Source organism: Anomalospiza imberbis, chromosome 18, assembly GCF_031753505.1.
Source record: "Anomalospiza imberbis isolate Cuckoo-Finch-1a 21T00152 chromosome 18, ASM3175350v1, whole genome shotgun sequence".
Classification (NCBI taxonomy): Eukaryota; Metazoa; Chordata; class Aves; order Passeriformes; family Viduidae; genus Anomalospiza; species Anomalospiza imberbis.
The window spans coordinates 10970278-10983328 of NC_089698.1; the positions used below are offsets into that span (position 1 = coordinate 10970278).

The 13051-nt window shown below is 46.8% G+C and overlaps 1 protein-coding gene across 2 annotated transcripts; it reads right to left on the reverse strand.

The window, feature by feature from the left end:
• Positions 1–205: 205 nt before the first annotated feature.
• Positions 206–7456, reverse strand: PIK3IP1 (phosphoinositide-3-kinase interacting protein 1). Of its 2 annotated transcripts, none has more exons than XM_068209060.1 (6): positions 6631–7456; positions 6369–6485; positions 6163–6282; positions 4002–4187; positions 3788–3866; positions 206–1821 (listed from the first exon to the last, which is right to left on the reverse strand). In XM_068209060.1, exons 1-6 carry the CDS (start codon positions 6713–6715, stop codon positions 1614–1616), a joined length of 795 nt encoding a protein of 264 aa, XP_068065161.1. In that variant the 5' UTR covers positions 6716–7456; the 3' UTR covers positions 206–1613. The 2 variants fall into 2 exon arrangements, with proteins under 2 accessions (XP_068065161.1, XP_068065162.1); XM_068209061.1 differs by having other exon boundaries at positions 6163–6279; positions 6631–7444.
• Between the last annotated feature and the right edge of the window lie 5595 nt (positions 7457–13051).

Consider the following 13051-nt stretch of genomic DNA (forward strand, 5'->3'; position numbering starts at 1 on the left):
GTCCAAGAGCAGCTGCTGGCAGCAGGGAGACAAGCTCCATGCCCCTTGTCAGTGCTGGTGCATGTAGGCACTGCTTGTAGGGATTTACTTTTGGGCCTGGCAAACTGAAGTGGCATCTTCCCTTCTCCTCAGTTCAAAGTCTGAAAGAAGGCAAAGGATGCTGCTCTGGCAGGAGGAATGCACAGATGAGCCACAGTCCACATAGTTATAGAGAGCATTCTTCTTTTAAGCTTTAATACAAGGTAGCACAGTCTGCACCTTCTCATAATGAGGTATTTAAAACATTTTACAAAGAAATGGTATTCAAAGGCATTTAAAAATAAAATATTTCCCTTTCCTGAACCAAACGTTAACACTAAAACCCCTGCTGCCAAGTGCTGCTCCCTGTTAGGCCCACAGCTATAAAACAGATGGCTAGAAAACTTACTTGAATGGCTTGAATCCCCTGAAGCGGGGACAGATGTTTCCCTGAACTGGCCTTGCCTTGGTGCCATTAGGGAGACACTGCAGCAACCATCCCTTCTAAACCCCCTGAAATGCTAATAAAAGTTGTTACAAAACCTCTCTAATAGGACCAGGCTCTGTAAGTAAGTAGTCTTGCTGCATAAGCTGAGTGTGTGACAAGAGGCTGGGCCAGGAGCCACACCAGAACTTTAGTATCCTACAAAACAGCTGCCCTGTTCTGCCCTTAGAGCCAGAACTGCTGCACTGTGATCAGGGTGACCTCCACAGCTTGGCCACTCCATCCAGCACTGGCTCTGTAGGAAGCCTAGGGAGTTCAAAAGAGGATGTTATCTATCCTCAGTGTTTAAACTGCTGTAAGCAACTGAAGGGCGGTTTTTCTTCACTCCACAGCTATCTACCACTCACCCTTGCTTTCCTGACCTGTGTAAGTGAAAAGGAGGCACAGACAGACCCCCCTGGACACATACAACTGTGGCTGTGCATGTAGCACCACAGGAGAATGGAGAAGTGGCCTCAGCCCTGGAAGACCTGGATTTGTCAAGAGCTTGAGGAGAGCACTGGGGCTAAACATTCTGCTTGTGGCCAAAGACATCCCTCAAATAAGCTCTTCCTTGGAAAAAAACCTGATCCAGTAGCAGGATTCTGGACAGTGATTCCAGCTCTCAGCCACTAAAGCAAAAAGGCAGGAACTATAATCAGAGTGTAATTGTCTAGCTAAGTCTGACATGAAGCTCCCCTCAGTCCCTGCAGTACTGTTCTCTCCTGAGGTTCCAGGCTGAAACTTAAGTAACAGTGCACACCGTTAAATAGGAAAAGAACATAGAAAGAGGAAGCCACGACCACTCTCCAGGCTACAGGATCTGTGGCCAGTTGTAAGCCTGGCCCATCATCCCCCCCAGCTCCTTGGCACACCATGGAGATAGGTGGGAGGAAGCAACAGGGTCCACCACACCAGTCCCCAGCTGGTCATGCACTGAACACTGCCCCTCAAACAGATGATGAATAGCCCATCGCTCTGTTCCTCTGCATCACCTTCATCCAGCGTTCATCAAAAAGAAAACAAAATAGAAATGAACACACACAACCCCTGCACTCACAGTGGGAAGCTGGAGGCTTTGCTCAGCCTGTAGCGCTCCTGCCTGAGCTGCTCAGGCACCAGGAGTCCCTGCCTGCCCCATGAGGGGGCCGCTGCCATCCTGCGTGTCCTCCACGGGCGTCTGGTTGGTGTGCACCACAATGGTGTTCTCATCCACGAGCTCGCACGCGGGGTTGCTGAACGCTGACAGGGGCAGCGTGATGCGCTGCATTTCACGCTCATAAACCTTCTGTTCGTGCTTCTCCTTCAGGTCTTTCCCCCTGCATTACAACAAAAACCAAAACATATACATGGGGTGAGTGCTGCTGCTTGGGTGGAGAGTCTCAGTAAAGCGGATGGAGTAGAGAAGAAGGGACTCTGCTCTTCAAGATAAATAGTGGTTTCAGCTGCATACAAAGGGCCAGAAATATTCCTTACTGTGAGCAGAGGACCACAGCTGAGCATCTTTGAAAAACAAGCAGCCAAGTGAAGTCTGTCCTTCCCTCAAACTGGCTTATTCACTGACATTGCTGCTGATAAATGACTGTACAGCCAGGCCCCTCCTTCATACCACAGAGCTGCCATGTGTTTCCTTATCCTTTACAGTCCCACAGCACAGCCTGGTGCAGGCCCAGGGGAGAAGTGAGACAGTGCAGAGGCCACTGCTGTGGAAAAGAGCTGCTGTAACCTGCTTCATCTGAAACTAATACTGGAGGTGGTGACAGCTTCTGCCTTTTGTTGCAGCAAATTAAGTTGTCCAGAAAGTATTAAAGCTGACTTCAGAGCTGGCCCTGCCTTCTGCCACTGCAGCTGTAACAGCTTAATGCCACAACCAGCTCCTCAAACCTACCTCAGTCTCCAGCCTGTTGCTAAGTGAAGGAAGACCTCTGTGATTTGTGCTGTGAAAGAACTGCCTTGCTTTAAAAATGGATTTGGCATTAATAGCATGTTGTCTCCAGAAGAGCTATGTATACCAAAAACTACTAAACCCATTAAAGGTTTCTCACCACACCTACTACCCAAACCTCTCAGTTTGCACATGCAATTTTGAGATCAAGGCAAGGAAGGAGACAGTACACCTGCAGTACATCCCTGCTGTGAGCTCTCTGCGACTGGAGAAGCAAAGCTCTTTGGACAAAGCCCAGCGCTGGTCTACTGCTTCCTCCCACCGAGGACAGGAGAGAGGTGGGACAGGCACCACTCGCTCCTCCTGAGGCTCGTGATCTCAAGCAGGCAGAGCTGCTGGGGTTTCCTGTTAGCATTTTGGCTGCTTTTCAAAGCTGCCTACAAGCGTGCAGCAGTGGCTGCCGTTCCTGCCAGCACACAAGACAGCATTCTCTGAAGTGACACCTCAAATCAGATTCCTCGACAAGCAGCGCTCTGTGTTTTGCCCCTTATATAACACTCCTCCCTCTGCTTTTTTTCTGTCAGCATTTATTATAAACACTTACGTAAGGACATGTCCCAGCTTGGGAAAGGGCTCCTTCTGCTTGCTTGTGTCAGACTGTTGTCAAACAGCCAAAACATAGAACAAACCCTCCCAGAGGAGGGAGCCTGGGCCTTTGCTTGCTGCAGTGACAATCACTGATATTTGTTAATCTTGCCCTCTCTCTTACAATTAAGCAGCTTGCTACTGCCACTACCCTCAAACACTGCTGAGCTACAGAGACATTTCTGTCCAACACAATGAAGTGGCTGAAAAAAGAGTAACTTAAGTCAAAATCAAATAATAATGAACTTGGACAAAAAAAAAAAAAAAAGTGCTACCTGATAGTCAGCTTCATAGGATAAAATGCATGAGTAGCAAAAAAAAATTGCCAATTGTTTTTCTTCTAAAGATAGACTAAAGAAATCAGGGGAACAGGTGGCCTGTTCTTTTTCTGAATAAAAGAAACTTCCTGTGAGGGCACCTGGGATCTGCTCTTTCCAGTTCTGATAAAATCCTGCTCCCCTGGATACATCTGGAAAAACCACCTCAAGGTGCACATGCACACACAGACCCCAAATATCAAAGAGGGCAATTTGAAACTTTAAGTGAGATGGAACATCACAATAATGGGGGAATGGAGAAAAACAGAGTTAACTCTTCAGTAGTTCTTTCCTCAGTGTGACAAACAAACTTGCTCAATGTGCCATAATCAAACATACGCTTCTGTCCTGTTTCCTTGGGATCTGGTTGGGTCTGCAGGTGCTCAGACATTCCTGCTCTATATGCACCAGCTTTTGAACAAAGAACAAGCCACTCACCTCTTATAGATGTATCCCAGGACAATGCCAGCCCCAATGGCAATGATTATCACCATCATGATCAGCCCCAGCACATAACCTGTGAAAAAAGAAAAAAAAGAGCCAAAATTAAGAGGCGGCAGATCCGGCTATAATGTGGCTTTCAGAGCCTCAAAACAGGTGTGTCCTGCCAGAATTACAGGAATGGATCTATCACGCCATCCTGGGTTTGTACCTAGCGTCCCTAAGTCCTTCTTTTCTCTGGAGTTCATCTGTACTCTCTGACTGATCCCAATGACGGGCTGCACCGCGGCTGCCTCGCTCCGGGAGGGCAAGGTATCAGCTGGTTCAAACACTTGCTCATCCTCCTGGGAAGTACCAACTTCTGCTGTAGGGTCTGGGGCTGTGGTAGCTGTAGCATCTGTTGAGAGGAGAAAAAAATACAAATATACAACATACCAAGCACTTATGAGTACTTCAGAACAACATGTGTCTTGAGAGTGGGACAGCTCTAGACTGGTATCACTGAACTGCCTTCAAAGCACACTGAAAAACACTTGTTCCCCCTTTAGTTGTTACCAGAAATCCTACCAAAGTAGACAAGAAATGTATTCCTCCCCCCACTTTCCTTTGACATGAACCTATTTAACTAAGAGTCCAAGGCAGCACCACAGATGAAAGAAGTCAGACAGCAGAATGAAACCTGGGTTCAGGGCATGAGTCCAGAGGATGCACAATGACTTCATTTAGTGTATAGATCAATATACAGGCTGCAGCTTCAATCATGCTGAACAAGATTATGAGAATCTCCATCCCAAATCTCCCAGGAGCCTATTTATCTCTCTTCTGCCTCAATCTTCCTGACACAGTAAAGTTTGATAGGAGACTCCAGCTGGTATGAAAACAACCTGGGGATATTCTTCCCTGGTCCCTCTTTGCAGTGGGTACCAAACTGATAGTCTGGGACACCACTGGACAAGCTAAGTCACAGCAGCTCTCAGGCAGCACAGCCACTGACTAAGGACAAGTTCCTTCCTCAGCCAAGGCCCAGAAATGGCACCCAAGGATACAGGTTCCTTCCCAGCCCTGTTTTTTATCAATGCTATTTTTCATCAACAGCATTGAAAGATTTTCAGGGTAGCTCCTTCTTTCATGACATAGTTTAAAACGGAAGCTGTAGCACTGTAAAAGCTGTGACAGTGTAAAGTAGGTATCTATTACCTTTTCTACACAAACCCCCTCCTTTTTGGAAATGCTATTCACAGTATGCATCTACATCTGAAAACTCACTCCACCTGCATCTCCCCCCACAGCAGGCAATGACTTCATGTGGATTTTCTATCTGCAGCCATTTTGAGTCCTCAGTGGAATGTGAAATGGAAGTACAGAAGGGAGTCAGAGACAGGAAATCAGGGGTCCTGCACAGTAACTTCACGTAGGGTCAGCCAGGGCAACTGAACTAAAGTGAACTGTTGGACCGTGAAAAGGTGCCCCCTCTGAGATGCAAAAATATGAAACCTATTAAACATGAAAATGGCTGAAAGGTCAGGTAACTCTTCTAATCCTAGAGCTGCAAGAGTGTTTTGAGTAAGGATCTTGGCAGCAGAACATTTTTTTTTCTTCATCTTTAGGGAAAAGCAGGCAAAAAAAAGAGCAAAGTGAAAAAAAGGGGAGGGTGTATGTGCGTGGGAAATGTATTTACATGCAAGGAGAACAGTCTCAAGGGACAGTGGTGCGAGTAAATCTTGCAAGGCTCAGAAAGTAGTAAACAGTTCAAAAAACCCCAAGTGGTTACTCTGATGTCAGTCAACACTGACACCTCCTCTCCCTGAGACAGGCTTCCGTTAGTGCTTTTGGCAAACTGTTTCTCACTGTGACTATCCAGGAGGAATCCAGTGTTTCCATTTCTTACTGTCCTCCCTTCTAGTTCTCATTTTTTCCACATTCTTCCCCTGCACCCCATACTCAAATTCCCACTAGCAATCCTTTAACAGCAGGAAGCTTCTTTAGTCAGCCATAACATGCCCCACAGCAACAGTCTACCCACACCTCAGCAGTTCCTAGATGTCCAGACCTCAGCCTTTTGCAACACAGCTAGAGAGCGCTATCGTGACCAGCGAATTATGGGCGAGCGGGGGCTTTTCACAGGCCTTTTCTGGCACTAATGGAAAAGCTCTAGGGGCGGAGCACGGCATAGCTGGGAGGCAGATGTGCACGCACAGGCTGGGGCTGGAGGGGAGCTCTGGATACGCGGTGTTTCCGAGGGAAGTGCTGGCGTACGCCGGGGTTGTTTGTGCGCCGGGGGGACCCACCCTGGTGACAAACCCAGACCCCAGCCGTAGGGGCCGGGCCAGGGAGGGCAGGAAGAGAGGGGAGCCGGCGGCGGCCGCTCTTACCTGAGCACTGGGCGATGTCGCATGATCGCCGCTCGGGGATCCCGGTAGCGCCTTGGATGTAGCACCAGGGCGCGGCGTCGCCGTCCGGGTTCCTGCAGCTGTTGTGGTCCTCATCGACTGCTAGGGAGCAGCGGGCCGTCAGCGCGGCCGCGGCACCCTCCGCTCCCCCGAGAGCCCCCCCTGCCTTCCCCCGGTCCCGGACCCACCTGCCGGGAGCGCGGCGCCGGGGCCGCTCCGCACCGTCAGCCAGTTGAGGCACGGGGCGCCGCCGGAGGCCACTTGCCGGCTGCCGCGGTAGGACGCGCCGTTGCCGCGGAGGCATTCTGCGGAGAGACGAGCCGAGCCTTGCGGGCGGCCCTGGCAGCCCCCGCCGCTCCGAGCAGCTCCCCAGCACGGCCCCCGCCTTCCCCACGGGGGTGTTCCCCCTCCCGAGAGCGGCCTTTGTCCCCGACAAAGCCGGGCACTCACCCTCGGCGCCGCGGGCGGCCCCCAGCAGCAGCGAGCCCAGCAGCAGCACAGCGCGCAGCGCCCGCCGCGAGCCCCCGGGCAGCATCCTCGGCGCGGAGGGCGAGGAGCCGCCGCCAGCCCGGCCGCGCAGCTCGGCTCCGCTCGGCGCCGCGGCGAGACCTGCCCCGCCGCTCCCCTCCCCGGTAAACAACCGCCGGGCTGCGCTTCCCCCCCCGCCCCGCAGCCGCCGCCGGGTCCTAACGCTGCCGCTGCCGCCGCCCGCCCCCAGGAGGGGAAGGGGCGGCTGCCGCGGGGCAGGGCTCGGGGCAGCCGGGAACCTGCTGCCGCACAGGGTCCTTCGCCCCGGGACCGAGCACGGCGATGGGTGCTCGGTGCCGTGGGGCTGTTTGGCTCGAGAGCTCCGCGTCCCTGGGCTTGTCTCCTACAGTCGCAGGGAAAGTCTTAGACCAGAAGAGACTTTCCACACGGAACTACGCTTGAACAAGTGCCTGTGGCAGGAAAAGTGTTTATCTTCATAGACCTAAAACTGTTCTCTGCCCTAGAGAATTATCGTGAAGGACCAAATCCTGCCGCCTTTATTCTCCCTTTGGGTTCCCTTCACTCTAAAGATGCGTTTTAGGGGCTACACACTGCCACGGAGGCTGTGCAACTCCACCTTAAAGGGGTTTACATTCTCGCCTCTGCTAATCCATTACTTTTCATAGATTCCATGGATTTACTCTAAGACCTGTGCCTGCTTATAGAGAAAAACAAGGTAAACAGCATGAAGATGGTTTAGAGTAGTTCTACTGCAGGCATCCATCCACTGTGACAGAAACTCTGCAGACATTTCACACGGCTTACACAATAGATACTTCTGTTTCTGAACATGCCAAGGGATTCAGACAGTGCAGTGCAAGTGCCTGTACACAGCATCTGGAGTCCTCGGCACTGTTTCTGTTTTACACCAGTGAAAAACAAGCCACTGAATAGCCGATCCTGTTCAACAATGAGCTTGCAAAGGCAGCCTGGGCCAACTGATGGGTTTGTAGCCAAGGCACAGGCCTGCAGCACAAGGTGCTATTTCTGGCTTTCCCACAGAGTTCTTCCTGACCTTGGCCAACCTGCATGCCTCACTTCTTTGCGCTTTCCCTTCCTTTCTGTTACGTGAGGTACAATCAAACCTTCCATCTTAGAATAGGACAGGGAAGTTCCCTTCTTTTAAAGTTCTTTGAAATCACATGGAAACCACTGAACACATAAGAAGTATTTCTGTGCCAGGAAGCTGCTCCAGTGTTTGATGAATCACTTTTCAAGGCAGTGCTGGCTGGAGCAGTGGTCTTTCCCTTCTACTCCCAGATGTTTCCATCCTGGCAGTGCTCTCTGTCAGGCTGCTACAGGTAATTGTGTAACAAACCTGCTCAAGGTTCTGATCCAACCCAACTCTTGCCCCTTTTTCACCAGGTCATGAACGCTTTAAGCCCTTTAACAGCCACCTCACCTGCTGCATCCAGTCCACAGTGAAGCACAAAAACACAGATGTACCAGCATGATAGAGGGGTAATGAGGAAACAGGTCAATTAAGCAGCACTACTGCCAATTAGGAGACCACAGGTCTTAGTACACATTTGTGTGACTCACACTTTAACAACATGATTTACCACTACAGAAAATTTAGTTTAGTAATGTCAGATTTAAAAAAATATATGGTTGCAAAAAATCTAAACAGGAAACCAAAAACCAACTGCATGTGCCAGTCCTGACTGACATCACCAGCTAAGATGCAGCCTTTGTGCAATTATGCTCATTTTCTGCACAGACACCCTGCTACTGCATTCCTGATGTTCTCCAGTTACTCTCTGTAAAGGCAAGGCTAACTGGAGTCAGCAAGAATTTTTAATAAGGGCTATTCAATCAAGCCGCCTGTTTGTAAGAGCTCTTCATCAGATTTTATGAGACAAATTCCATTCAGCAGAAACTGCAGGGCCACACATGCATCCAGAGGCACTGCCTGTCCAAAACCTTGCAGATGGACTGCCAACCTGCACAATTAATGTCTTTTTGTTCATTTCATGAGACTAACTAATGCTTCCATGCCACCTAGCACAGAAAGCACCTCCTTCTGTACATACTGATCCAAGAACTGCAGTAATCTCTGTGGAAACAAATTTCAGACCTTCCTAGCTCTCTCTCCTACAGTGTAACAAGATAAATTTGCTCTTCTCATTACACCCAGCCAAGTTCCAGCAAACAATTTGAGTTTCTAGTCCACAGAAGGACAATGGGGAATCTGGAAGAAATGCAAAAACCTTCACATTAATGGTAAAGATCAAAGTCTTTTCCACAACTGACTTCTAAGCATATTTTTTTCTTTCATCTCTAGCTTTCTCCAGGATGAGGGAAGATTTATGCCTGGCAGTTTCACAGAGTTAAGTTTAATAGGATGCCAGGTGGCAGCTGTCAGAGGCAGACTCAATTGCTCTTTCCACTGCTTAGGAATGGGTTTGCTCTTCTTGCTACACTTTTAGAGATTAAACATGACATTATTTCCTAGGACTTGATTCTAAACTACCCAAACTATAAGTAAGTTAATAGCTTTGCAGCTACATCCTCACATAGTTTACATTTAAATGCCTGTTGGTATATACACATACATGTATCACAACACATTCCCACATTTTACAGGAGAATATGCACACTATTTTTAGGAATGAGGGACATTAAACATCTTCCCTAAAATCAGTGTGGACCAGTTTCAGCTGTGAGCTGGTACCTTTCTTTATACAAGTTCCAGAATGAACAATGTCTGCTTCCTCTCTCTCCTGTCAGCTGCTCCCTCTTGTTTATTTGTTCTACGTTTTCACCTGTGGAAAAATTCAAAGTGTTGTGAGATTAAAAAAAAAAAAAAAACTAAACAAACAAAAAAAGAAATCTAACAGCACAACACTCTGTGCCAAAGGAGGCAGCCCCAGCTCTATAGCTCTGGAATGACTCTGCAAGGAGCCATCAAACCCACCCTCCTTCTCTGGCCACAACCAAGTGTGTTCAGATCTTGCCAGGCAGAAGTTCATCTAACGTCCTATGCAAGAGCTAACATGCTTTATTACTTAATCTTACTAAATAAGACTGAGGGGAGTAAACAAAATGAGTTTTCTAATCTGAGTAATCTTTCCTAGCCAAATTAACATGGATTGCTTAAAATGGAAAAAGTTGACCATTGACCTCCTTGTAACAGGACATACGTCATGTTCCCATAGCCTCCTTTCTTCTTCCCAGGTAATCAAAATAATTGCTCCAGTTTTCCCCAAAACTCCTTTTTCTCAATTTTCTGCTTCTGTCATAAATGACAATGTTTGAAAAGACCGATAGTACAATTCTGAGACCTCACCATGAAAAGAATATTAGAGCAGTTTGTGCTTAAGCTTAAAAAGATAACCCAGTTTGTTCTTGTTAGAAAATACCTATCTAAAAATAATTGTTTATTATTTGCACATGAGAAATGTGAAAAGCCAGCATCAAAACATCTGGAGATTTCAGTCAAAAAAAAGCTGCAAGCATCGAATGTTACTAAACACTATTAAGTACTTGAGTACTTGCAACTCCAACAAAAGCAGGGGTTTTATTTCTTTGCTGCCTCTCTCTTCATCATGAAAACAACTCTGGGTCTCACCTGTAAAAAGCCTTCTGTAAGCAATGATGTAGGAATTGGAAACAAATGTGTTTCATTCCTAACCTAGATATAATTTTAATGTAATAAAAGAATATCAGGGCTGCAACAAAAGGATCAGATATTGACTTTATGAAACTGAGCCGAGTACAACCAAAAATCGAGACAGAGGCAGTGACTACAAAGGAGTCGCTGTGGAGCGACAGGAGTATCTGCTGGCACTGTTGCATCGCGCTGCTGACAGGCTCAAGGAGAGGCTTTCTCCTCCCCTTCAGCCTGAGAGCATGAGCTACTGCTAAGTAAATGCCAGCCACAGCCTCCAAGGACTAACAAGGAAGTCTGCAGAAGCAAAACAGCCATATGCGATACTTGAACTGGTTCAGACTGGTTCAGAGTTTGCTCCACTAACTCAGAGTGCTTTCTCAGATGAGTTTTCTGTGTGGGCTGCAATAAAAGGCCAGAGGCCTCGGGAGGGCAATCTGGGTCCTATTGTTTACTGGGGAGAAGCATTAAGAGATTAGCACTAAATACTGTCGGCAATCAATGACTTGAGAAATTTCACACATTGAGTCCTCTGAACAGCATCATTTTTTTGTCTCTTTTTGACAAGAGCTGCCCTGAACAAAGATGCCTCTGAACAGCATCATTTTTTTGTCTCTTTTTGACAAGAACTGCCCAGTGCCTTTCCAGTTTTCTCAGTTTTGAAGGGCCCAAATGCTGACAGACATCTGTGTTCACACTGGCCCACTGTAGCAGTGGCAAAGGTCCCCATGATCATCCCGCAGCTCTTTCCCTGGCTGCAGCATTTCAACTCGGTATCTGGATCACAGATTGCTTTACCTGCTGTCCAACGGGTGGGTGTATCTCATAGAAGGATACTATAAAACCATAGCAATATTGTTAGGAAGTGGGTACAGCTGTTTAAAGATGTTTCAGTCTCCAGTTGTACTGGTTTCTGTTGGGTTGTTTGTTTGTTTGTTTGCTACAGATGCAGGCTGCTACTGACAAAAGCCAGAACACACATTTCTAAGGGTGGAGGAAGGGAAGCTATTTTGAAAGATACTGTGATCTACTCCGAGAACACAGAAGTCTGAGCCAAGAACAGAAGCTTTACTCTCAATTCTTTAACTGATCTTTGCCTGACCTTAGGCAAGCTTCTGCCTTGGTTTCCCATGTTAGTATTACTTATGTCACAGAGGCAGAAATGATTATATGTCTGCAAAGTGCTTTGGAAGCTTCAGACACCCAGTACCTACCTTATGAAATGGTTCAGTAGGGAAAGGAATCCTGGAGACAGATATGCAGGACATGTTCTCAAGTTCTACATGTGTAGTGCTGACTTAGATGAAAGTACAAATAAGCATTTATGCAGGAATTCATTAGAATAGGAGAATGTGTTGTTTGGTTGTTTTTTAAGGTATAAACGGACTTTTGTAACTTTCTTGTTTCTCAAACCACAGTTGTGACCAGCAGCACCTGGCAAGGCTAAGTAGTCTGATAACCCAATTTGTTCTTGTTAGAAAGTACCTATCTAAAAATAATTGTTTATTATTTGCACATGAGAAATGTGAAAAGGCAGCATCAAAACATCTGGAGATTTCAGTCAAAAGGAATAAAGATTTCTATTCTGATATCTGTTCAAATTAACCTCCAGTGAATTGGATGGGATTACTAAATATCCTTCTACCAATCTTTTACTCACCATGGAAGCCAATTCCACAGTGAAAGCCCAAAGCTCTGCTTTCTAAACCTCAATAATAATGGAATAATAATTACCACAGTAATAGTTATATTTCATTGTGGAAAACATGAGGTTAAAGTTGCACTTAAATATGCAAAACTCCTACTCTAAATAGCACTACCACTCATGTGACCTCTATCCAAAGCCATCAGAAAGGCTGTAAGGTTATAAACTTGAACACATAAAAAAACCAAACATGTATTTTCTTCTCTCTCTAGGGCGTTGGGACTAGGACTGGGGTCATCAGCGTAAGAGCACAAGCAGAGATTCATTTTTTAAGGGGTCTCTGTAATTCAGTGTGAGCAGAGAAGCAGAGACCAAACCTTGCAGTGGAGCTATTGCTGTTTCCTCATAAAGTGCAGGATCCAGGGACATTTGCAATGCAGAGCTCACAACTCTGGATTTGCTTTCTTAGCTGACCTGAAAGCAGATAAAACCACTGGCACACAGGTACTGCGAAAGACTCCACAGGTGTTTATCTGAAGGCTGTGGGAGGAGTTGTTTCTTTTGGGAAGTTGCCCTTTATTTCCTGTTGAAGAAAGGCAAATCTGTGTTTTCTCTGAGCTGCACATATGCCATAAGCATGCAGAGATAGCCATTTTCATGACTGACATAAGCACGTGGACTTTTCAGCATCTATTTACAAAAGCAAAGACATTATTCCTGTAAGTATGTTTACAGAACAGGGCAAACCTCTTGTTATTTTGGTCTTGAGTTTGCCATTCTTTTAGAACGTTAAGGCTTCAACTGGTAACACCATGAGGAGGTTAAAAAAAAAAGTGAGGAAGAAACAAAGGCTTAATAAAGTTCTACTTAATACTTGCACTTATTTCTTTAGTATATAAGGGTGTGGAGTTAAAACACTCTGCATTTGACCAACACTCCAGCACCTGAGGTAGGCAGGCCAGAAGCAAAACTCTATATATATGACCTCAGTTTTATTTCACTGCCATTCAGCGAGGACAATACCAAATTTCACAGATACTTGTTACTCCATCCACTTATGCTAAAACAAGAAATCTCACCACACAGTG

Coding starts and splice junctions, on each gene's coding strand:
- PIK3IP1 (XM_068209060.1), bottom strand. CDS start 6,715: ATGCTGCCCGGGGGCTCGCGGCGGGCGCTGCGCGCTGTGCTGCTGCTG. Junction 3,867..4,001: donor GAAGGACTTAGGGACGCTAG/GTACAAACCCAG, acceptor CTTTTTTCACAG/GTTATGTGCTGGGGCTGATC. Junction 1,822..3,787: donor CTGGGATACATCTATAAGAG/GTGAGTGGCTTG, acceptor GTTGTAATGCAG/GGGGAAAGACCTGAAGGAGA.